Genomic DNA, 27,225 nt, shown 5'->3' with positions numbered 1-27,225 from the left:
AGCACTGGTGGGGAATATCATACTGATTCCTTATTCTAAAAGCTGAAAAAAAAAATAAAAGCTGAAAAAATTTTTAAATATAAATAAATAAATAAATGCTGAAACACTTATTCTGCCTTTATAGGAAGAGGTATACTTCTTCCTATAAAAACGAAAACAAATTCTCTGCAGATGAATGCCTGCTAATAACCATGGAAGGAATGACAGAAAAACATTATTTTGCAATCCAAAGAGATCTTTGAAACTGCCCTAATCATCAGTGGGTGCACAGGGGAATTAAGATATCAGCAAAGTGCCAAATATCTCAGATTACTTGGCAACTGCAAAGTAAAATATTTCACTCAGATTTCAATGAAGAGATCTAATGGTTTCTACTTTAATCACAGAATCAAATTCAGCATCACTAATAGATACAACTACCATCATGTTCCACATTACATGCTGCAATATGAAATACATAACATTACTCGTGAAGTATCATTATCAAAGAATGTTTAACCTCAGTCTAATCAAGCCTTGTGACCGAGTTTCTACTTTATAGGAGATATAAGAGATAGAGAAACAAGAGATAAAAGAAGTGTTCAGACATATTTGGACAGGGTCATTCGATGAGACCACCTGTCCTGTCTGTTCAAAAAGTCAGCGTCATTGAGAAAAAAAGAAATTAAGGAACTGTTCTACATTTAAAAGGACTACAGAGACAAAAGCAGAGCATCAACCTTGATTGGACTGTTGTTCTAGAAAAAAAAAAAAAAAAAAACCCACAGAAGACCACAGAAGACATTTTTAAAACAACTGAGGTGATGAGAATATGGTCTAAGTATTAGACAATATTGGAAAATAGCCATTACTTTTCTTGGGTGAGAAAATGGGACTGATTAGGTAGAAATATGCCATTATTTTTAGATGATCCATTAGGGTCTACCTACTTAACCATCCCTCAGAGTTCAATCCCTTCATCAAAAAGGTCTATAATTTTTAATCTAAAGGTTAATTTTATTCATCAGAGCCTATACAAGGAAAAGAGAAGTTTAATTCAAAACTACTAAGAATTAGGCTCTCTCAATCCCCAGGGAAGAGAGGTGCTCTGCTGTTCAAGGACTCCAAGTCACTGATTAGCCCTGACATCAAGTCACACTACTACTGTGCTGACAGGACTTTCCCCAGTGTTTTCCCTTCCCTTTCCCCTCACCCTGAAACTGCCCTCAACTGTGACTGGGGATTTTCACCTGCAATAAGAGGATGATGTGTAGACAAGTCAAGAGAGGTACATTATTAAAACTTGCTTTTGCTAATATAGGGAATTCATAATTTGCAATTATAAGCAGAACTGCCATGAAAATGCAGGGTTCCTAGCACATATCTCAAGGGTTGAGGCGAACTAACACTTACTGGACACCTGATATACACGATCTTATTTACTCCTCCCAATAGCAGAGTTGTGGGACAAGCAGTTGAATATGATCATTACAAACAAAGACCCTGGATCCAGACTTCGGGGATAGGATCCCCAGCTCCACCGGCTCAATTACATCAGGGCAATTCCTTAAGCTATTTTGTGCCTCAGTTTTCTTATCTATAAAAGCCATGCACCAACCTCAAACTTGCTGTGGGGACTGAATGAGCCAATATGCGTAGAAGTCTTAGAATAATAATGTAAAGCTTCCAGTAAGGTAACTAATTGTCACACATATTATTTTTTACCCATTTCTAGATGAACTCAGGAGTTTAAGGTCAGGTGCCCATGGCTGTAACTAACCAATGGGAGAGGGGAAGCCTGAACACAAGTCTGTGTCAAATGCAGAGAGCCCACTCATTATATCTACTTCCCTTCCTTCCCAATTGTCAGGTTCTCTTCAAATAACTATAAAAGTGAAAGGTGTTTTTCCATGAGTATCCTTCTTGCAGAATCACAGGCAGCAAAAGACACAAAACTCTGAGCCATACTTTTCTGTGTGAAACAGTAGCTAGCTAGCCCCTATGAATGAACTCTAGGCCATAATGTTGTGAACTCCAGGAATAACTGGTACTCACACACACCTTGTCCATGTGGCTAAGGAGCTGAATGGAAACATTGTTTCTATGAGAAAATGAATAATCAGCTCCAATCAACTGACTTGGGAAACCAATCTATTAGTTCAAGACTTCCTGCTTTTTCCCTAGTGTTTGTTATTCCGGCTTGGTAGCTTTTCAGAAGGAAGGGCAAATTAATAGTAATGTAAACTAGCTCACACATAGCTTCAGTCTAAATTACCATGTTGAAGGAGTTCATTTAGAATCTGGTCATCACTGTGAATATAATGATCCCAAATTTAGTTCTCCTGTAGTACCTCTCAACATAAATGGCCAGTTGTCCTAAGGTCCCTTTTAACTCTAAAAGTTTATAAAACCAAATTGTTGTGGTCAGTAGAGAAAATGAGAAACAATGAAAATAAGTATATATCCTGGGCTCCAAGAGGTTACAGAGGAAAAGACAGAAGCAATAAATTTTAAAATGTCTAATTTGAGAACACTAGCATTAATAATTAATCCAATTATCCATAGCCCAACTAAAAGGCTATGCAATCATACAAAAAAATTTTTTAAATATTTGCTATGTATGGAGAAGACCAGGAGAACATACAAAACCACATTATTAATTACCAGAATTGGGTAACTAATTGGGTTAGCACCTAAAAGGGTTATAGGTACTTTTAGTGTCTTCTTTACACATTCCTGTTCATCACAAACATATATTCTTTTTGTAATAAGTAAAACAACAGAATTTACTAAGTATCCATGTAATTAATGAAGCTATTGCATAGCTATGAAATGCTCAGGGATGGAAAGTAGGGGACTGAGCAGTTACAAAGGGGGAGGGGGGAAATCGAGCAACTGGTTAACCACTTCCAGAAGATGTCAGCCCTAATGGGATTAATGCAAAAACAGGTAAGTGTTCCACCACTGGCTTGTAAGTAAAGTTAGAGGCACTTAAAGGATTCAGTTTAAAGGATACCTAAACTAAGCAATGCTATTCCCCTTCAAAAAGTACAGTTCTTTCAGTCCCTACCTGGTTTCTGAAAGGACTTCAAATGGCAATACCCCTTCAGCCCATCTGTTATGGGTGGAACTGTGTTCCCCAACAAGGCATTAAAGTCTGACCTCCCAATAGCTCAGGCTGTGACCTAATTTAGAGAGTCTTTATAGAAGTAATCAAGTTAAAATGAGGTTATTAAGGTAAGCTCTAATCCAGTTTGACTGGTGTCCTTTCAAAAGGGGGAAATTTGGACATAGACACACATAAAGGGAAAACAATTTGAAGAGACACAGTGAAGAGAACCATCTAAGGAACACCTGAAGCTGTCAGAAGCTAGGAGAGAGACCTGTAACAGATGCTTCTCTAGCACCTTCAGAGGGGGAATAACCCTGCTGACACCCTGATCCCACTTCTGGCCCCCAAAGCTATAAAACAATACATTTTCCTTGTTCTAAGCACTGTCTGTGGTCCTTGTCACAAAGCCCTACAACACTAATACCTCATCTTATAAATTCCATGCAGCTAGACACCCTCGTATCCACTGCCTTTTTAAAGAGCTAGCATGGAACAAATTTATTTGCAGGATACAGTGAAACTAACCTACAAGCATGACGATATGTAACTACTCATAATAATAATTCATATTATTATTTCATTTTAGTTTCCACTGAATTTTCTTATAAATGCCTTCTGTGAGAATGTTTGTAATATTTAACTATAATAATATACTCGCAGCTGAGACAAAACAATTCTGAATTAATCTAATCATTCTGAGTTACAAAGTTGATATACCATAACTGAGATGTCAAAAAAAAAAAAAAAAAAAGGCAATACTGCCAATTAAAAGGTAGAGACAGGGTAGCCCTGGTGACTCAGTGGTTTAGCGCCACCTTCAGCCCAGGGCCTGATCCTGGAGACCCGAGATTGAGTCCCATGTCAGGCTCCCTGCATGGAGCCTGCTTCTACCTCTGCCTGTGTCTCTGCCTCTCTCTCTCTCTCTCTGTGTCTCATGAATAGATAAATAAAATCTTTTAAAAAATAAAATAAAATAAAAGGCAGAGACATTTAACATAAACCACAATTTAAGATATATAGGTCATAAACACAAAGAAACCCACAAACAGAAGCAGAGACTCAAAGGAGAAAATCTTGAAAGCAGCAAGAGAAAAAGGAGTCCTCACTTACAATGGAATACCAATAGGATTAACTGCTGACTTCTCAGCAGAAACAATGGCAAGGAGAAGGCAATGGGATAACATTTAAAGTGCTCAAAGAAAAAAAAAAACTATCAACCAGGAATATTAAACCTCGCAAACTATGAAATAAAAACTTTCTCACCATAGCGAGGGAGGGAGAAAACTTGACAATTTTTTGCTAGCAGCCACATCTTACAAGAAATACTAAAGGAGGTTATTCAGGCTGAAAGTAAGTGACCTAAAAGAATATTTCAATCCCACAGGAGGGAACGAAAAAGGACCTGTAATGGTAACTGTTTCACTACAAAGACCACTATAAACACATTGTTTTCTTCCTTTCCTCTTTTAACTGATTTAAAAAGCAATTATACAAAATAACATGTATATAAAGTATTGCTGGGACTATAATATATATACATAAATGTAATATACCTGTAATATATGTATCAATAACAACAAGAGAGCTGGGTAGAGCAAAGCTAGAATAGGCAATGGGCTTAGGAAAAAATGGTAAGATATGAATTATAACCACATATTGATGCGTTTCTAACATTAACAGATGTAATATGTGCAAAAATAATGCCACAAAAAAGGGAGAAAGAAAATAGGACCACCACGATGTAATTCCTCTATTCCAGTGACTTAGAGGATTCTGGATCAAGTCTCTAGATCTACCAGTTTACAGAAATGCACATGACAGAGGGATATTCTAAATACCACTAAAAGGATACAATCAGCAAAATGCAGAGTATGAGAAAAGCTATGGGACAATCGAATTTCTTCAACAGATAAACTTATTTATAAAAGAGATGAAAGATCCAAACTTAAGAGAACATCCAAATGCAATGTATGGATGCAGCTATGTAAAACCATTTGAGATAATCAGGCAGTTTCAACAACTGGATTGAGGGTATTAAGAAATTGGGAGATGGGGGGCTGGACAGTAAATTATACTGTGGTTGTATTGAGGAAGAGGGGAACTCCACACTTAAATTACTAGCAGTACGGTCTGGTGGCAAAAGCACTAGATGGAATTTGGAGAGATCCCAGACAGAATCCTTCCCAAACCACAGTCTGAAGTAAGCTAGTCATCCATACCCTCATTTGTGAAACAGAATACTATTACCTATTGGGCCAGTTCAGAGATTTACGGTTGCTGTTCAGAAAAAAGAGGTAATAATAAAGGGGTCTAAAAATGAAAATAATAATCTTGGTTAAAAAAATTATTTTAAAAAATGATCATGGTGAGGCCTCTTCACAGCAGGTATCTGCCATGAAAGTATACTCTGCATACTTTTACTAATGACTGACCCATAATAACCAGGTCTGTCACTTTAAGACAATATTTCTATGAAACCACTTCCTCTGGTCCCTTTTTTACTTTAGTTTTACATATAAGAAACTAAAAAAGCAGGCAGAGTGTCATTAGTTGAAAAGGACCAAAGGTTTTTAGACTTCTCTTTCTCTGTCACCACTTTCAGGGAGGAAAGGAGTGAGTGTTCTATTTATGATGTCTTCCACTCTAATCCTTTACCCACTGGATCAAAAGTACTTATTCTTAACTCACTGTAGCAAAAATGAGTACCGTAGGCTACTGATGTGATTATTAACCACATACACACGGCTTTTGTTAAACTATCAATCTTCACAGAAGGCTTTTGCCTAAACCAATAAAACAGAATCAATTTAACAAATCTGAGGACAAAAATTACTAAAGTATTAAACTACTTATGCATTTCTAATCCCCAAACTCTTGTTAGCTGTTTCATTCACTCATACATTCTAACCTCCTATCCAAAGCCCTTGTCCCACCCTCATCGCCCTTCCTATTACCTTTCGAATCCCATCAAGCTCCCCTCCACCACTCCCCAAAGCCCCGAGCTGGTCCAGGTTTCATTTGCTTCAAACACCAGCCTGTCTTCCATTCAAACAACAAATCTGAAGTCTGTATCACCACTTAGATTGCCACGTGTGAGTCCAGTCTTCCCAACCAACTGCAAGTCCTTTGAGGACAAAGACTGGTAAAGAGGTCAAGAGCTCTGCATCCTGGGTGTCTATGACACACCCCAACTTCATGACCATTCACAGATGCCAACTGCAGAAATGGGCCTGACTGCTCCACTGCTCTTATAGAGTGAATGCGACCCCCGATTAAGGCACCTGAAGTGCTAACCCCCAGGACCTGAGAATGTGACCTTATCTGAATAGAGGGTCTTTACAGAGGTCACCAAATTAGAGGTCATTAGAATGGGCCCTAATCCAATGGCTGGTGTCTTTATGTAAAGGGGAAGCCTGGGGCAGCCCAGGTGGCTCAGCAGTTCAGCACTGCCTTCAGCCCAGGGCCTGATTTTGTGGAGTCCTGGGTTCGAGAGTCCCACGTCAGGCTCCCTGCATGGAGCCTGCTTCTCCCTCTGCCTGTGTCTTTGCGCCTCTCTCTCGCTCTGTCTCTCCTGAACAAATAAATAATTTTTTAAAAAAAGAAAAGGGGAAGCCCGGACAAAGAAACAGACATGCGCAGAGGACAGTGATAGGAGAGACAGAGACACCAGGAACAGTGCCAAGTGAAGATGAACGCAGAGATTGGAGGGATGCGTCTACATACCAAAGACTACCAGCAAACACCAGAAGCTTCATGAAAGGCAAAGAGGACTTTCTTGACAGCCCTCCAAAAGAACCAACCCTGCTGACTCTTGATTTTAGACTTTGGCCTCCAGAACTGTGGGACAATACACTTTTGTTATTTTAAGCCACACAGGTTTTGGCGCTTTGTATGGGCAGCTCTAAGAAACTAATATAATTGAGGTTCAAGAAAATGAACATGTGCAACAGCACTGCATAACCAAACCTTTCTAATATGATGGACACTGAAAATAATGGAGAATAAAATGAGCACAGTTTTGACCTAGAAGGAAGCAACCAAATGACAAAGAAAAATAGCCATGATACATTAAGTAAAGAGAGCAAGCTACAAATCAACCCACAGATTTTGTTGGGGGGGGGGGGAGACACACATACACACATGTTTGTACATGCATAGGTAACATCTAACTACACAAACACACAGACTCTTAACAAGCAATTAACTTTTGGGAAGGACTGCTTCTCTCCTCTTTGCAGGAGATGAATTTTTTTTTTTTTTTTTTTTTTACTTCACACAGTTTCTTACTTTTTAAAATAGTGAATGATACATTTTTTTAACGTTTTAGAAACATAGAATTAAACTATTGTTTCCAAGGTAATCAGATGTATATTATTTAACAATACACACAGTTAAACCTGATTTATTTAACTTTTAAATTACTTATTTTGATAGTTCAAAAGAATGCATTAGTTACTAAGCTACAAGGCATATTTACCACTCCATTTCTAACAGTGACCTCATCGTCATATTTCAGAGTCAGTATTAAATATAGTGTGTTTGCAAAAATAACAGAAGGGAAATAAGGCAACATTTACCAACCGCTCCATGTCTACCAGCATATAATCCTGGAGGTTTTACAAATGTTCTATCATTAAATTTCACTTCTCAACTGGTACCTACCCAGTCCAGCCTTTGCCCTGTTACAACCAAGCAACATTTAAAGAGAGCCTTGTTGGGCAGCCCCAGGGGCACAGCGGTTTAGCGCCGCCTGCAGCCCGGGGTTTGATCCTGGAGACCCGGGATCGAGTCCCATGTCAGGCTCCCTGCATGGAGCCCGCTTCTCCCTCTGCCTGTGTCTCTGCCTGTGTATGTGTGTGTGTGTGTGTGTGTCTATGAATAAATAAAATCTTAAATAAAGAGAGAGAAAGGGGGCCTGTTAACTTTGTTGTCAAACAAAAAACATACCTAAATATCCTTTCTTGAATAATCCATTCTAGGTTTATCATCTCTAAGTTTGCCTAAATCCAAACCCTTTTTTCACCTTTATGTATAAGATCTCAATTGGTGAGGTACCTAGCAACATTACCACAAAGTGGCCACTCAATAAGTGTTAGAAATCTATATCAAAGTTCCTTGGGAAGACTGAAAATTACAAATCACATTCAACTTCCCAAAGTCTAAGGTGATCTAAGTCATCACTAACAGAAAACGGCAAGAACATCACAACAAAGCCACATTGTCAGGGCTGAAATGGGCTAGTTGCAGAAGTGAGAGAGACAGGGGAGAATTAAAGCAAGCAGGCTGGCACAGCAGGGCCACAGGGTGCCCGGAGAGCCACTGACCTCAGCAAAGTTGGCCATGTGGTCTTCAAGGGACAAAAACAATAAAATTATAGAGAACAGGTGAGATTTTACTTGTTAATTTATTTTTTTAAATATTTTATTAATTTATTCATGAGAGACACACAGAGAGAGACAGAGACATAGGCAGAGGGAGAAGCAGGCTCCATGCAGGGAGCCCATGTGGGACCTGATCCTGGAACTCTGGGATCACGCCCTGAGCCAAAGGCAGACATTCAACTGCTGAGCCACCCAGGCATCCCTACTTGTTAGTTTAAAAGGGCAATCCAGTGGTCTTCAAACAAGACCACAATGTTGCCAATACCCAAATGTGGTTACTAGGATAAGGCTTGATATTCACTGGGGGGATTGGGTGGGGGGGTAGGGGGGATGGGGATTTTTTTCATTCAACTTTTGCCTTTGAAAAGTTGACAAAGTCAAGGCATCTGCTTTACCCGGCATGGGAACATGTCAGATCTTTGCTGAAATGGATTCTCTGTAAAGGATATGCAAACCTCCTCAAATATTAAAAATGTGGTAAAAACAAATGAAACTAATTAGTAAGCTAAAGAAACTAGTTAAAAAAAAAGAAAAGAGTGAACAGTCTTTTAAAGATACATATGCAAATAACGAAAACAAAAATAATAAATTTGCCTAGCAGAATCAAAGCACAGCATTTCTGGTTTTGTTTTTGATCAATTATATCTAGTTTTGAGCCTCTGACCTTTCAAAATTGTTCCATTTGTTCACCTTTTTTTTTTTTATTTGTTCACCTTTAAAGCAATAACCCTACCAACCATCAGTCTGAGAATATCATTAATGTTCTCCCCTAAGTCCATCAAATGATGAATGAGGAAATATTTCATTTCTATTCCTCACCTGTTCCCAGATGAACCAAAGCATCATTCAAGGCTGGAAGTTAGAAACCTTCTAAATATTATTTTTTATTTTGAAGAAATAAGAACACCCTTCTTCTCCACTATTTCAAAACATTTTCCTCATGCAAACTTCAAAGTACCAATTGCTACCCCCAAGGTACCACTGTAATCAGCCTGCATGTGAATATCTTCATAAAGTAAATTAAACACCAGGGAATCTTTCCAACATCAGCGAAAACAAAACAAAAACAAAACTGCAGAACATTCTAGAAAAAAAGATAGTAACTTCGGTTATAATGTTTCTGTCTACAGAATCTCCTATTACAAACATATTTACCATTCCAAAGAACAGAAGGCTTTTATTTTATTCTCTCCTTGTCCCTAGTACTTCCTTTACTGCTTACTTTATTTGTGCCAACATGGGCTCTTTATAAGATCCTAATTTAAAAGAATTACAGGGACGCCTGGGTGGCTCAGCGGTTGAGCATCTGCCTTTGGCTCAGGGTGTGATCCCGGGGTTCCCGGGATTGAGTCCCACTCCTACATCAGGCTTCCCACAGGGAGCCTGCTTCTCCCTCTGCCTACGTCTGCCTCTCTCTCTGGGTCTCTCATGAATAAATAAAATCTTCAAAAAAATAAAAATAAAAATAAAAGAATTACGTAAGTTCACTTGTCAATTATCCCTGAAAAACCCAGGTAGACCAAAACTGGAGAAATTAACAAAATTTACTCTCCATAATTTTAGACCTTTAAAAAAATGTTACTTGGGAAAAAAAAAAATGTTACTTGGGGACACCTGGGTGGCTCAGCAGTTTAGCACCTGCCTTTGGCTCAGGGTGTGATCCTGGGGTCCTGGGATCGAGTTCCACATTGGGCTCCCAGCGAGGAACCTGCTTCTCCCTCTGCCTATATCTCTGACTCACTCTCTGGGTCTTTCATGAATAAATAAATCTTTAAAATAAATAATTTTAAAATGTTACTTGAAGGTAATTATAGAACGTTCACTGACATAAGGTAACTGCTCCATCCCAACACAATTTGGCAAACAACTGTATTATTTAATAGGAGAGCCAAACCCACTTGATAGCTTATGGGGAGGGGGGGACCACTCTATGAACTATTAAAAATATCTTTAAAGAAAAAAAAAAAGAACCTAAAACTTTGCTTCATTAATCATCTGAGCCTCCTAACACTAGGATCCTCAAAAATATTCAAGCTTTAACATAACTACACTTTGGCAAAGCCAATTTGTAAGCCCCGTTGTAACTCCGTGTATATGGCACCTTAATGTGCCTTCCATCCTTTCCTTAGGAGAACAAGGAGTCCTATCAATAATGGTCATATGATTTTAGGTTCTATTTATAGCACAAAGGACTTCTACATGAATCATCTCACATGCATCCTCTCACGTGACCTAATGGGAATTATATTCCACTTTACAGTTGAAATCCAAGTACAAATAATTAATGAAGTGGGACTCAAAGCTACACACACACACACACACACACACACACACACACACACACAAAGCCTGGAAGTTAGGGACTTCCCAAACTCTTGTTTAAAAAGGAAGGAAAAATAATTTTGTCCCAACCATGAAAGCTCTAACATACTGGCTTGTAGATACTGTTACAGATTTGGGAGTCAAGAAACCTAGACCTCATCCCCAGTGGATGTGGGGATGACCTGAAGCCTATTTCTCTATCTGTGAAAAAGGGGTATTACTTGAGCTTTCCTAGCCCTTAATGGATCTTCAAGACACCAGTTATGGGAAAAAGGACTAGGCAACTTTGAAATGATTTTGAAGTATCTCAAAAATCAATCTACACAATTGGTTTTCTTATGTATAACAACAGTATTGTGTTAGTATATATGCTTTTTGTTTTAGGCAGGTTTCTTTTTTTTTTTTTTTTTTTAAAAACACTCTTTTTCTTTTTTTTTTTTTTTTAATTTATTTATTATTTATGATAGTCACACACATAGAGAGAGAGGCAGAGACACAGGCAGAGGGAGAAGCAGGCTCCATGCACCGGGAGCCCGACGTGGGATTCGATCCCGGGTCTCCAGGATCGCGCCCTGGGCCAAAGGCAGGCGCCAAACCGCTGCGCCACCCAGGGATCCCTTTAGGCAGGTTTCTTGTTTAACAGTACTTTGGATTTTATCCTATTTGGTAGTCCCTTCATTAGAATACAGATTAATGAATCTAAATGGATTAAGTGTATGTAATAAAGCTTATTCCACTTTATTTTGGTTTTCTGTTGATCATTTTTTTTTCCTCCAAATTTTGCATCTTGCTTTTCCATTTTCCTACCCTGAAAGTCTGAGTGATAGCTGGTTTGTGGTTGCGTATATATCCTTCATTTTTAACAGGTATATATAACTTTAACATTTCTAATATGGGGGCTTTTGGGGGACCAAACCTTTATCAAGTTTTCACTACCCAATGAACAGCCTTCTCTCTACCCCATCTTGTTACTGTCATCTTAACACACACACACACACACAAGCAACTTTAATCAATCAATGTAATTAGATTTACTGGCATTCTTCTTTTTAAGATTTTATTTATTTATTCATGAGAGACCCAGAAAGAGAGAGGCAGAGACACAGGCAGAGGGAGAAGCAGGCTCCATGCAGAGAGCCCGACATGGGACTCGATCCAGGGTCTCCAGGATCACACCCTGGGCCAAAGGCAGGCGCTAAACCGCTGAGCGACCCGGGCGTCCCTTTACTGGCATTTTTTTTTTTACCAATTCCACTATTTGATTATCCCCACAACTTTCCTCTGAATTTACATTCGCCCAGGCTAAATACATATATTAATGATATCTTAATGAGAGTCGATAGTTGGCACACTCTCTTGGTACTTCTGTCCCTTCCTCCCCTCCAGCCTTACTTCTCCCAGGACTCCTTCCATGCCAAACTAGCTACAGATTGTAAAAGTAGCACTTTATCCCATGACTCTAGACCTTTGCTCGCATCTAGAATCCCACCCTTTCTTGTCTACACGATAAATGACTTCATTTCACAAAGTTCAAACCTCTTCTGTGAAGCTTTTTCCCTGAAGTCCTCTTCTCTCTCAGAGAAAGAGAACCACTTCCTCTTTAACATGTATCAATACTTATAGAAAAACCATCTCCTTGAGCTCAGTTGTTCTGTATGCCTACTGTCCTTCCAAACCTTTTCCTCATCAGGGCACACCTAGACAGTAACTGTAGAGTCCACAAAACTATACAGGGAAGACTGCTCTCACCTGGATGTGACTTGGTCAAATCCAAATACCTCCTGGCTGCCTAGAGGCCACAAGGATTACTTTCTCAGCACAACTAGAACCCATTCAGAACAAAATAAATGGGAAGCTCTGTAACACCAGGGCTTATAATTGTCATCTCTGTGTTCTCAGTACCCTCAAACACTCTGATATAATGCAGTTCTCCGTTAATACTTCCTAAAAGTACTTACTGGAAAAAAAGCACTCTGTACCAAAAAAAAAAAAACAATCAAAAAAAGCATGTCACTAATAGTTTATAAAAAATCCTCCCCATCCTGCCATGAAAAACACTATCAGACAGAAGACTTATTAGGTCACTAAAACACTAAAATAAAATCAAAGGCAACAGTACCAGAACTCAGCTAAAAGATACTGTAATTTAAAGCAGTATTCACAAGTAGGAAATGCATGGATGACTCCTGCACCTATGAAGCATTTCAATAAGAACATCTGTCAGCTATCACTGAAATAAACATCCACTTCTTGTTTTAAGTTGGAAATAAAATTTTTACTGGCATTCAGCCTTAGACATGTGGATTCCTCCAGATGGGGAGTCTAGGCAAGCTTATACACTCTGTAGGCACTACACGATTTTTAGAAAAAGCGAATTGTCTTTCTTACAAAGAAGCAACAGGAAAGCATAAGCCAGTGAACACAGAGGACTATGAAAAGCTGCAGTACCTCACATGCTATGTACCATATTAAATATCTTGTGTTTGACACTGTCACAAAATTCTTCTTAACTGAGTACTTTTGTGAAAGCAAAGATAATACTTTTTCTTCCAAAACAAATTGGGTCTATAAACTGTCTCCCTCACCTCATTCTAATACAAATTCCAAGAATAAGATTTTAAATGATCAAACTTTAGTTTTAGGTATTTTCAACAACACTGTGTCTCTGGTTGGGAGTTTTCAACCCAGCAACCCACAAGTTACTGTTCAAAATATCTAGCACTGGGGATCCCTGGGTGGCTCAGCGGTTTAGTGCCTGCCTTCAGCTCAGGGTATGACCCAGTCCCAGGATCGACTCCTGCATGGAGCCAGCTTCTCCAGCTCTGCCTGTGTCTCTGCCCCTCTCTCTCTCTCTCTCTCTCTCTCTCTCTCTCTCGCTCTCGCTCTCTCGCTGTCACTCATGAATAACTAAATCTTTTTTTAAATATCTAGCATTTACGCTTTTCTTACAACACCTTACAACACTACAGATATCTAAATAACACTCTTCCAGCCTATCAGACAAGGAGAGAATAGGTTTTAGACAAGATCTAAAAGTAGACTGAGTAACTGCATGGTAGGCCAACAAGAGATGTTATTCTAGGAAAGGACTGAGGCAGGAACAATAGGAAAATACAAAAGGAAATAAGGCCTGAAGCTGACTTTAATACAGTTCGTCCAATGATGACAAAAAGTTGAGGTATTTTTTTTCTAGTACAAAAAATAAGGCAAGATTTTTCTTTTAAAAGTAATATTCCCAACTTATCTAAACTTCTAAAACATGTTTGAGGGTGTCCCAAATTAGACTTTTATTTCCAAACAAAAGGAGTAAAATCTTTCTACAACCTAAAAGAGAAAGACAAATGCTCCATTCTTGGTTTATATCTAATCCACTTCAAAATAAATCTGTGCTTCCAGAGGCATATACTACTAATGGGCTGTTTCTTGTAATGAAAATGAACTGCAATATTTGCATTTCATAAAATAAATTTCAGTTTTACTTACTAATATTTGTTGAGCTAACATTAATTAGTAGTGCCAAAGAGTTCTTTCCACACTGAGGGGAGCAAATCAGTGTAGAGGAGTAATAAAGAACCACCACCACGGTTATAGAGTGATTACTATGAACCAGGTATCATTTTACACCCATTTTACAGATGAGGAAACCATGGCACAGAAATTAAATTGTCCAAGGTCACACTCACACCTAAGGAAACAAATACAGAATCTCAAAAAAGGGCACCAATTCAAAATTATTTTAGATGGTATTAGAAAAGAAAAAATTTTCAAATATAAGTAGTTACATAGATTAGCCTATTAATAAATAAAATGGCAGTATCACTAACCTCCACTAAATGCTTTTACAGGAAGAAATATATTTTTACTTCTGACTGTAATTGTCCATGAACAAAACTGTGAAATAGGCATAACTCATATTTATATATAATTCCACACTCTTTATATTACCTAAAACATGAATGGATGCAACCTACTAAATGGGGAAAATATCTGCAAATCATTATCTGGTAAAGGACTAATATCCAAGATACAAAGAACCCATTCATACAGCTCACTACCAAAAAAAAAAAAAAATCTGATTTTGTAAATGGGCGAAAGATCTGAACAAGCATTTTTCCAAAGACACACAGCCAATAGATATATGAAAAGATGCTCATCATTAATCTTCAAAGAAATGCAAATCAAAACCACAATAAGGTACAACCTCATACCTGTTAGAATGTATTAGCAAAAATATAAGAAATAAGTAAAAGGGAACCTTTGTGCAATATTGGTGGAAATGTAAATTGGTACCACTATGGTAAACAGTATGAAGTTTTATCAAAAAAATTAAACCTAGAACTACTATATGATCCTACAATTCCACTTCTGGGTGTTTACCTGAAGACAATGAAAACACTAACTCAAAAAGATATACGCACCTCTGTGTTCACTGCAGCAGTGTTTACAATAGCCAAGACACAGAAGCGACCTAAGTATCAACCAATGGATGAATGGCTAATAAAAAAAATTATGGTACGTACATAAAACAGAATATTACTCAGCCAGAAAAAAGAATGCAATCTTGCCATACACAACACCATGGATGGACCTAGAGGGTATTATGTTATGTGAAGTAAATCAGACAGAGAAAGACAAATACTGTATGATCTCTCATACATGGACTCTTAAAAAAACAAAAACAAAAAACATCAAACTCATAGATACAGAGAACAGATTGGCAGCTGTAGGGCTACAGGTGGGGGCGGAGGGGTGGTCAAAAAGGAAGAAGAAAAAAATTAATAGATAAAACATGATTAGAGCTTCCAAAATAATGATGACATCAATAATAACTGATACACTCTTAGGAATCAAAGTATTCAGTTTTAGATCTTGAAGGAAACAAACACACAAGAAATATTTATTAAACTGTCTAATCTAATCCCTTTATTTCACAGATGAGAAAAATCAACTAAGAAAATTTTAAGACATTTTCCCATATATATACAGAGCTAAATGTCAAAATGCGAATTTATCTTCTGGTCCAACTGTTCTTTTTAATGTATCATGCTGTAAGATACATAGTAAAATATTCAATATTGGGATGCCTGGGTGGCTCAGTGGTTTAGCGCTTGCCTTCGCTTGCCCAGGGCATAAGCCTGGAGTCCCGGGATTGAGTCCCATATCGGGCTCCCTGCATGGAGCCTGCTTCTCCCTCTGCTTGTGTCCCTGGCGCACTCTCTCTCTCTCTCTGTCTCTCATGAATACATAAAAATAAAATCTTAAAAAAAAAAAATTAAAAATTAAGTTTCTGGAATTAAGTTACTAACAAAATCTAAATTAGATTTTTGGTTAGACTAAATCTGGAAAAATGAAGGTTTCTGGAAAAAAATTAATGCTACTAAGTAAACAAGTGCTTAAATCAGCTTTTCTGAGACAGTAAAAGTTTCAGAACTAGAATAAAAATGATTTCAAAGGCAGGAAGAAAGAAACTTGCAAGTAACAAAATGGAGGTTTTCCATCTTTGGGGGCCTAGTCAAAAGCCTGGAATCAAATAAGACAACAAGACATGTTATGAATAAGTCTGACTGAACTAGCCACATGGATCATGGTAGGGTAAATAATTAACCTGCTCTGAGATCTATTATAAAAAGATTAGTCAGAAATAGAAGGTAAGCAAAACCACATGATACAAAATAAAACCAGTCTTTATAGACATTCCACACATTTGCATATGATACTTAAAACTATACTTTTCAAGCATATTAAAAGTTTCAAATCCCAATGGTCTTACCTTTGTGAAAACTAATAAGTGCCTAAGATTAGAATAAACCCATTATCTTTTACAAAATTCCATTTCTACTAACTATATGACTTTATCCTCTAATGATCAATAAAATAACCTGTCAACAACCTAGTAGCCTATCACTATACCTCTCTCTGAGTTAACAATCTTGCCTTATTATCATTTTAATCATTTAACTACCCATGCTTATCCTACAATTGTACAAATTTAAAAACTAGCAAGATAATCATTCATAGGGAAAACTGAAACATAAAATTTTATCTAGGGTATAAGCTCAATTAAGTTTTTTTAAAAAGACAAAATGTGCTCCAGGAGGTATTTTCTTTTTTGCTTAAGAGTTTTCAAATGCTTTTTACAGAATATTTTCCAAATTGCCTATGAAAATGTATCATTTTTAATAACCAAAATGTATTTCAGCCAAAATCAGATTAGCAGGCTTAAATAAACTTTTATAACACTTACTTTAAATGTTCTCTCCACTAAGCCTCCTCAAACACATGCTCAAACATTCCTTATCAGTATTTAACCATTTACATTAAAAAAAAATACTCCTTTTTGAACTTTTCCTGCCTAAAATTAACATTTATGGTAAAAACAGCAAAAATTAGTAGAACAGTAACAACTCACTTTGAATGTTCCTATCAAAGCAGCACAATTTTACTAATAAAATAGTAATAAAAACTTAACTATTTTACTAATAAAAGAATTACATCCATCCTATTTCCTGAGAAGGAACAAAGCATTTTATTATTAAATACAATATTCAGGCTGCATGAAAGGAGACCAGAGTGCACACACACCCATATCCACACCCACCACCCACCCCTGGGAGCAATCAACAGGGCACAGGCTTTGAGGGTTCTTCCTCTCTTTCCTTTTTTTCTGGAGTGATGATAAATTACACTGACATTACACACATGTTAACTCTCACTGAGTGACCCCAATGAGACTCAAAACTAAAGATAAACAGCCAGCTTCACCTGTGACTTTCCTCCAGTAAGTAGTTTAAGAGCTACTATGTATAGGGTGCTGTGTGTTAGATATAGGCTTTTAAGAAGTAAATCTGTCAGACCCACGGAGAGCTGACTTGTGGCCTTGACCTCTCCATGTTCTAATGGCTCTACTTCCCCTGCTGTGACTGGGAGTGGGCAAGCAGCCAGACCAGGGCCACCCCAGGATCTACCACTCCTAGTAGAACAATTTCTCCTTTATCCAATCCCCTTTCTCAACAATCTCTTCCCAGCCATGACTTCTACAACCCAAACAGGAAGGGATGTAATGGTGCCAGTTGGCATTAACAATCATTAGGCAGCCCCTACCACTGTGCTAAGAGCACCTGCTTCCAAGTAACAGCCATGACCCACATTATAACTTTCTAGTTAGGCCACCCAAACTGCTCTCCAATTCCCACGGCAATTTCCAAACCTAGGCCCCTCTGTATGTATCCAGCCACTTTTCCCATCATTTCACAATTATTAAGTACACTATTTAATATTAGGTAACTACTATGTGATATCTGAAGCTACCTCAAAGGCAAAACAGATACCGTGTGATACTGAAAATATATTATTTCATGGACAAATAAGGAGACATTTCTAGAGGTTTCTTTGCAAACTTAATCCCTATAAATCTAAACAGAATCATTCAGGTCAGGCTATAACACTAACTTAAGAAAAACAGATTTTCACATGTTAGCAGAACAATAGTGACCTAGAATAAGATGTTCCTGAAAAGATTTGTTTTTAACAGTTACTTAATCCAATGAAGGTATTGCCAATTTGCCCAGATACCTTATGTTGACAAATGAAAAAGTTAAGTAAACTTCACTATTTCCTAGAATAAAACTCCAATTCATCATTAAATATTTTCACAGATGCTGATTCTCTGAGAAGCAGAATCATTCTCTTTAGGACCAGCCCCTCCTCCCTGCCACTCCCAGCCTCATCCATGCTGAACAGGCTTCCGCAGACGGGTAGGCGAAATAAAGGGCTCTGGGAAATTGTTCTAGCATTTGCAGAAGTTAGTGATCCACCAAACTGCAGAAATAAGCACTAGTCCTTCCCTTTAAGGCCTTCACAGTCTAATAAGAGAAAAATTTACAACACAGCAAGTATGATAAATGCTACTGAGATTACAAAAACTGTGTGAAATCATATGCGGGGGATGGAGGGTAGAGATGGACAGGGGTAGGATTATTCAGGTAAGGCTACCAGCTTAAGAGACAGGTAGGCACTCACCAGACAAGAAGCGAAGGAGGAGTGTTCAAGCCTACCAAAATAGCATCTACAAAGGCATAAAGGTAAATACCTTTACTTTTCTTGACTGTCAATTTTGTAACTCTTAGGATGGGATGCAGTCTTTTTTTTTTATTTTTTTTATTTATTTATTTATTTTATTTTATTTTTTTTTTTTTTATGATAGTCACACAGAGAGAGAAAGAGAGAGGCAGAGACACAGGCAGAGGGAGAAGCAGGCTCCATGCACCGGGAGCCCAACGTGGGATTCGATCCCGGGTCTCCAGGATCGCGCCCTGGGCCAAAGGCAGGCGCTAAACCGCTGCGCCACCCAGGTCCCTGCAGTCTTCTTTAAAGAATAAGATTACAGATTACTTTGAAATACACAGCATTATTTTGGGAGCGCATCAGAATTTATTCAAATACGAATATAGATACATCCGATTCTAACACTGGTTTTGGAACAATCTTATTGGACCAGGCACTGATGTTTCCTTACTCACCAACAATATACACACACCACATGCAATTAATGCACTTCAGTGGAAGCCCTAGAAAGAGCTTTGAAGTCTGACATTCTTCAGGTTAGAATCCCTTACTCAGCGTTTGACTTGGCAAATCTCTTCCTCGTTTTCCTAATCTAATTAGAGCATTTATATTTATTAATATGTTTACCTGAATACTGTTTGTGTCCCTCAACGAGATCATCAACACCATGAAAGCAGGGACCGCCTTGATCACTATTATTTCCCCAGCATCAGCCAGTCTCTTGCCCTTAGCAAGGGCTAAGTATGCACCTTATATACTTGAATGAATGAACGGTCAGTAAAGTGTAAAACACATCACTCCTGAAGCAATAGACTTTGACAATGAACTATGACCAGACAATCTGTATAGCTCAGCAATCTGGAAACATTATCACTTTCAAAGAATTAATTATCACATTCCTTCTGAAACAGAATAAGATAGTAATTGGCATATCTAAAAATAATTCATCCAAATGATCCCAGGGAATCGTTTATTAATACAGTCCTTTAATATCAATGCTTTCCTAAAACGTACATTGCAAGAAAGAACAAACATCCTTTTGGGGAAATGGATTCTTCAGTGACTCACTCCTGAACGTGATTTCTTTAAGACTGTAGATTTTAATCCCACCTGACTTCAGCCATTTTTTTGTACTGTTCCTCAGAGTGCAGTATAGAATCTGCTTCTAAAGCATCCTTCCTTCCACTCTGATTCACCACTCCTTAAAGAAAGGCACATAAAACGTACCACCCTACCCTCAAATCGAATAGGGCTTGGGGAATCTCCTTAGGCAACGGAGCGCACAAAAAGGGGCAGAAGAGCAGAAGGAAAGGTTTCAGACATTCTAATAACAATCTGTAGGCCCATACTGCAAAGAATAACTTTTCTCTGCGAGGGCTCAGAATTATGATCCCTCGACGTAAGCACCTAAGGAGCTAATGAAACGAATGTGCCCCATCGTGCGGAGAAACTGTGGCCCTCCTGGGCGCCCACCCCACGCCACCCCCACCCCCCCAATCACGAAAACACCAAGACTAAACGCACTCACGTTCGGCTTTAATTAATTCGGGACTTTGCAACAGGCATTAGCACTTCTCCCCGAAAGTGTATTTAAAAGCCCCAACGAAACCAAACAGCCACGCTTGCAGTCAGTCCCCGTAGAGGAGCCCTTCCAGCTACACGCAGATGCGCCTGGCGGATTAAAGTAAACAATCGACCGGGGAAGCTTAAGCTGTTTCCAAGATTAACGTGGATTTGCAAAGACAAGACCGCCACCTGGACACGCGGGAGAAAAGCGGAGAGCTCGCCGCTCCGGGAGCGTAAGAAAATGGGGAAAAAATTCAACAGCACTTATTTAAAGTTTCCACCTTCACACACACACCCCCTTCCCCCAGGCAGCGGGCGGGAGCCTCGGCCTCGCAGAGGCGCGCGGAGGAAATCTGCACTTGACTTCCGTCCTCTCCCGGCAGGAATGAGACCCTGCCTTCCCGCCCGGACCCCCGCCGCCCCCGGCCCCGGCCCCGGCCCCGGCCCCGCCGCCCCGCGCACCGGGAGGCGCTGCTCGGCGTCCCCCCCTCCGAGCCCAGCCCGGGCCCGGCCGCCGCGCCGCCCGCCGCCCGCCAGCCCACAGCTCGGGGTGCGCCTCGCGGCTCCGGCCCGGCGCGGGGGAGGGGGAGACTCGGGCAGCGGAGGCCGGGGGCGCCGACCGCCGCCTCCCCGCTCCCCGGGAACAGCCGAGCCCCCGCGCCCGCCGCCGTCCAACCGCCCCCGCCCGGGCCCGAGCCGCCGGCCCCGCGCTAGGCCCCGCGGGCCGCCCGGGCGAGGGGCGAGGGGCGAGGGGCGAGGGGCGAGGGGCGGGGACGAGGGCCGCGTCCCGGCCGCCCGCGCTGCCCTCCCGCCGCACCTACCATGGTACAGATGGAGGCGAATTTGGAGACTGTCATTAGGATTTCCATCCGCCCAACGCCATCTTCCACCCAATCACAGCGGCGGCGGCGGCGGCGGCGGGCGGGGGAGGAGAGGAGCCCGGGCCGCCCGCTCGCACCGCAGCCCGCGGGCGGACCCCGAGCCGCCGCGGACCCACGCACCGAGCCTGCTCTGCCGCCGCTGCCCTCGTCGCCGCCGGCGCTCCGGCACTCCCCGCCTCGGGCCCCAGTCCCCGCCTGCCGCCCGCTCGCCCGCCCGCCCCCGGCTCCTCCCCGGCGCAGGGCGCAGCCGCTGCCTCGGGGCCCGCGCCTGCCCGCGAAGCCGCCCGCCACGACACCCCGCCCTGCGCGCGGCGAGCGGGCTCCGCCGAGGCCCTAAAGCCCGGCCTGCCCGGCAGCTGCGCGGCCCAGCGGCGCGCCCCGCCCCCCCGCCGCGCGCCCCGCCCGCCCCGCCGACCGCCCGCGCGGCCCCGCCCACCCGCCGCGCGCCCCGCCCGCCCGCGACCGCCCGAGCGGCCCCGCCCACCCGCCGCGCGCCCCGCCCGCCCGCCGGCCGCCCGAGCGGCCCCGCCCACCCGCCGCGCGCCCCGCCCACTCCGCCGCGCACGACTCCGACCCCGGGGCGCGCGAGCTGGGGGACTCCGGCGCGGCCCCACCCCGCGCTCGGCCAGACCCCGCCTCCCGCCCGCGTCCCTCGCGGTCCTAGAGCCCGGGCCCCGGCAGAGCCCAGGCTGCTCGAGCGGCGCGGGGGCCCCGAGGGCAGCGGGGGCGGCGGCGGCGACCTGGCTGAGCCCGGAGAAGGACTGAGCCCCAGCCTCTGCTAAGGGCGAGGGGACAGCTGGTCCCCACTGCTCAAACATGAAACGGAGGTGATCTGGATAATTCTGGGTGGGGTGGGAGGAAACCTGCCTCTGTTACGGTTAAAATAACCGGGTAACCCGACATCCCCAGCGCTTAACAAAATACCAGGTGGTCTGTGGGGTCTTTGACCTGTAGTGGGTGAATCACCTGGGTCAAAGCACCATAACTTAGCGAAAGACAAAAAAGAAACTATATACTTAGCTCCCTCAATTAGGAAGAAAGATAAGTGATGGGGAGCGGGGGCCAAGCTGCCTTCCCGCCTCCCTGTTGGCCGTAAATTTAGAATATGTTTATAAATATAGTACCTAAATATATTTGTTCTGAAAGTTGAGTTGCAAAACAGAGAAGATCTCAACCCAACAGTGATGATGATGTTGCCATAGACAAGAAGTCTCCCGAGTGAGAAAAATGTCCTGTGAGAAACCCTTAAGCAGGGTCAGCTAGGGGTACAGTTCCTCTTTTCTACTTTTATAAAATACATCATTGCATCCTGTTCATGTCAGGAAGCTTAGCTTTATTTCTTCCTATTTGAGAAAGTAGTTCAAGTTAGCAGAATAACTTTATTATATTAGAAAGCTTGTAATATTTCGCAATTGTGATGCGAGCTGCAGCGATGGGGTATTTTTTTTTTCAGGTTCCCCGTTTCAGTGTGGCTGAGGGCCTGAATTCAGATAAAGCTCCAAAATCAGATATGCCTTACCTAATAGGTTCAAAGCATTCAAAACACAAAGCAAACAAAATTTAGGTGCAAAACAATTTCTGGTACATGAATGCCGTTTCCATAGTGATTTCCATTATAAGCTTGCTTGGGGAAAAAAATTGCAAATAGAATATAGCCAAGTCCCATAGTAGCTGGCTTGGTTCTCCAAACACCTACCACCGGGTAAGCTGGGGCCCTCCCTATTTGCCCTGATACCCAAGCCAGTGCTTTGGACCCGGCTTTTCACCACCACACACTCAGGTACTCGGAGTGCTTGTCTCCCGGTCTCCCTTCCTACACTTGGAAGTATCATGCACCTGAATTCTTTCTATGTTCTATTCTGCTTAGACCCCCAGGGCCTACCAGTGTCACCACACTGGCAGACCCTGTCTTGCCTATTTAGATAAATGCCTGTTGTAATCCTGCTCTCCCCCATTTACTCTTCTGTTCCAGGAAACAGGTCTAATGTACAAGAATTTGAGCCCTGCCCTCCATCTACACTGCCCATGCCACTTTGTCCGTGAATCCTAAAATGTCACAGGAACAGAGGCCACCAGCTTTACATAAGAACAGGCCTTTTTAAAATGGATTCCTTATAGAATTACCAAGAGTTGTGTCTAGGGGATATCATAACCTTAAAATCCATAAGGGATGTCATAGATCCTAATTGCAGAATTTCACAATGCCTTGTCTCCCCAGCTTAAAGTTTACTGGGGAGGCACAGTACAAAAAGAGATTCTTCTATATGCTAGGTACCGTAATTGGGTACTTTTTAACAATATGTAATATAGTTAGGATTTGACTAAAGGGGCACCTGGGTGACTGTGGTTGAGCATCTGCCTTTGGCTCAGGTCCTGACCCCAGAGTCCTGGGATCAAGTCCTGCATCCAGCTCCCTACTCAGCAGGGAATCTGTTTCTCTCTCTCTCCTTCACTCTGCCTCTCTCTCTCCCTCTGCCTGCTACTCCACCTGCTCATGCTCACTTACTCTCTCTCAAATAAAAAATAAAATCTTAAAAAAAAGGAAATATCTTAAAAAAAAAAAAAAAAGATTTGACTGAAACACAGCCCTTTGGTACCCAGAGCTTAGGAGGGGTCATCTGGGCTTAGAACCCAGTTTTTACCTGCAGCTATATCAGCTTTACAGAGACCTTCACTGCACCTCGAGAGAGATGGGTGTGTACAACAAATGGACTTCTTTTGGGACTTTCTGAGTGTGTAAACTATAAAATATACCCAAATAACTTCAAAGACCAAGCAAGTAAACAAACTAGGGCCAAGCTTAGCCTAGTTGGTCCCACAGTATTTTAAAATTTTTTTCATTTGAATAGTTTTACACAATCCTGTAATGTCCTTGCAAGCCACTTTATTTTTTCTACTCCCATCTTATCTCCAGTTGACCACATGTCACCTCATACAGGCAAACCATGGAGATATTGTGGGTTCAGTTCCAGACCATCATAATAAAGCAAATATTGCAATAAAGCAAGTCAAATTAATGTTGGGGTTTCCCAGTACATAAAATAGTTATGTTTACACTATAATGTAGTCTTCTAAGTGCAATAGCATTACGTCTAAAAGCAATGTGTGTTACCTCAACTTAAAAAATACTTTATTACTACAAAATGTGAACTGTCGTCCAAACCTTCAGTGAGTCCTAATCCATTTGCTGGTGGAGGGTCTTGCCTCAGTGTTGATCTGCTGACTCATCAGGTTGGTGGCTGCAGCAATTTCTTAAAAGAAGATAATAAAGTTTGCCACATTGACCCACTCTTCCTTTCATGAATGATTTCTGGGTAACACGTGATGCTATTTGATAGCATTTTACCCACAGTGGAACTTTTTTTCAAAACAGTCAGACCTCTCAAACTCTGCTGCTGCTTTATCGGCTAAATTGATGCATTATTCTAAAGCCTCTGTGGTCAACCCAACAATCTTTACAGCATCTTCACCAGGAATAGACTTGATCTCAAGAAAACATTTTCTTTGCTCATCCATGAAAAGTAGCCCCTCATCCGTTCAAGTTTGATCATGAGATGGCAGCAATGTGGTCCCATCTTCAGACCCCACTTCTAATTCCAGTTCTCTTGCTGTTTCTAGCACATCTGTAGTTACTGCCTCCACTGACGTCCTGAACCCCTCCCCTCCAAGTCCTCTGTGAGGTTGGGAACCAACTTCTTCCAAACTCCTGTGGATGTGGATAGTTTGCCCTCTACCATGAATGTTTTCAAAGCATGTAGAATGGCAAATCCTTTCCAGAAAGGTTTTATTTGCTTCACCCAGATTTATCACAGGGATCACTCTCTGTGCCTATAACCTTACCACATGTATTTACTAAAATATAAGACCTTCAGGGTTTCAGACATAGCAGAGCAGCTCTCTCACTGCAATCTATTAAAAGTCAGTCCTCAACCCAAGACAAAAATACTAAAAATAATAACAATAATAAAATGAAGAATAAGACCTGAGGGTCTAAATGAGTCATTGATCTGTGGGCTGTAGAATGGATATTGTGTCAGCAGGCATGAAGACCACATTCATCTCATTGCACATCTCCATTAGAGCTCCTGGGTGACCAGGTGCATTGTCAATGAGAAGTAATATTTTTAAAAGAATCATTTTTCTCAGCAGTGGAGCTCATCAGTGGGCTTCAAATATTCAGTAAACTGTGTTATGAACACATGTGTTATCATTCAGACTTTGTTGTGTCATGTAATAAAGCACAGGGAGAGTACATTTAGCATCATTCGAAGGGTCCTAGGATTTTCAGGATGGTCAGCAAACACTGACTTCACGTCACCAGCTGCATTAGCTGCTGACAAGAAGCTTTGAAGCCAAGCACTGACTTCTCCTCTAGCTCTGAAAATCCTCGATGGCATCTTCTTCCAATAGAAGGCTATTTTGTCTATATTGAAAACCTGTTGTTGAGTGTAGCCACCTTCATTACTACCTTAGTTAGATAATTATGGATGATTTGCTGCAGCTTCTACACCAGCCCTTGCTGCTTCACCTCATACTTTATATTCTGGAGTTGGCTTCGTTCCTTAAACCCCATGAAGCAACCTCAGCCAGCTTCAGACTTTTCCTCTGCAGCTTCCTCACTGCTCTCAGCCCTCATAGAATGACAGAGAGTTAGGGCCTTGCTCTGGATTAGGTTTTGGCTTAAGGGAAGGTTGTGGCTGGTTTGATCTTCTACCCAGACCCCTCAAACTTTCTCCATATCAACAGTGAAACTGTTTCACTTACATATCATTCGTAACATAGCACTTTTAATTTCCTTCAAGATTGTTTCCTCTGCATTCCCAACTTGGCTAAACGTTTGATGCAAGAGGCCTAGCTTTTGGCCTATCTCAGCTTTCAACATGCCTTCCTCACTAAGCTTAATCATTTCTAGCTTTGATTTAAAGTGAGAGACATGTGACTTATTCTTTCACTTGAGCACTTAGAGGCCACGGTAGGGTTACCAATTGGCCTAATTTCAATATTGTTTCTCAGGGAACAGAGAGGTCTGAGGAAAGGGAAAGAGAATGGAGAACAACCTAAGCAGCTGGAACACATACATTTATGGGTGCAGTCTTTGGCACCCCAAAACAATTACAAAGTGATTGCAAAATCACTGGTCACACAGGGTACCTGGGTGGCTCAGTCGGTTAAGCGTCTGCCTTTGGTTCAGGTCATGATCCCAGGGTCCTGGGATGGAGCCCTGCATCAGGCTCCCTGCTCAGCAGGGAACCTGCTCCTCCCTCTCCCTCTGCCCCCCTTGCGCTATTTTTCTGTTCTCAAGATGAATACAGTCTTTAAAAAAAAAAAAGAAAAGAATGAGGATAAAAATATAATAAGTAAATAAGATCAGAAAGCACCGTAAGAGATATAATAATGAAAACCTCTGAGATATTGCAAGAACTAGCAAAATGTGACACACAGACATGTAGTAAGCACAGGATGTTGGAAGAATGGCTGGACACACGATTGCCACAAGCCTTCAAAATAAAAACCCACAATGTCTGTGAACCACAACAAAGGTGAAGAGCAATGGAATGAGGCATGCTTGTGTACTGCTTGTTATTTCTCTTCTCCCTGAAGGCATTTGGGTTTGTACCAGCTAGCATAAATAAACAAAATTTTGCCTGTGGTGGCGTGGGGAAGGAAGTAAGGAGAAGGAGGTAAGATGGGGGGTAAGACAACATGATGGTAATGTTTCCTGAGGACTTTTTTATGCACGAAACAACTTATCAAATCCTCACAACAATCCAGCGAGGTAAGTGCTATTATTATCTCCATTATCTAGGTTGGGAAACTGAGGCACAGAGCTAGCTTTCCTAGATTTGCACGGAAATTTGCAGCTAGTAAGCAACGGAACCAGGATTTGAACCTGGCTGCCAAGGCCACATTTGCATCCACT

At 41.4% G+C, this 27,225-nt stretch overlaps 1 protein-coding gene across 1 annotated transcript in view; it reads right to left on the bottom strand.

Annotated features, from left to right (window-relative positions):
- USP12 (ubiquitin specific peptidase 12) overlaps nt 1-21,460 on the bottom strand; it is an 87,888-nt gene extending 66,428 nt beyond the window's left edge. The window contains exon 1 of the mRNA XM_038573408.1: nt 21,246-21,460. Coding sequence (XP_038429336.1) covers nt 21,246-21,293 — 48 coding nt within the window. The 5' untranslated portion in view covers nt 21,294-21,460. The remainder of the gene's footprint in view (nt 1-21,245) is intronic.
- Nucleotides 21,461-27,225: the final 5,765 nt, after the last annotated feature.

This window comes from Canis lupus, chromosome 25 (genome assembly GCF_011100685.1).
Source record: "Canis lupus familiaris isolate Mischka breed German Shepherd chromosome 25, alternate assembly UU_Cfam_GSD_1.0, whole genome shotgun sequence".
Lineage (NCBI taxonomy): Eukaryota > Metazoa > Chordata > Mammalia > Carnivora > Canidae > Canis > Canis lupus.
Note: the sequence above shows the minus strand (reverse complement) of the source record. Positions and strands in the feature narration are given on the sequence as shown.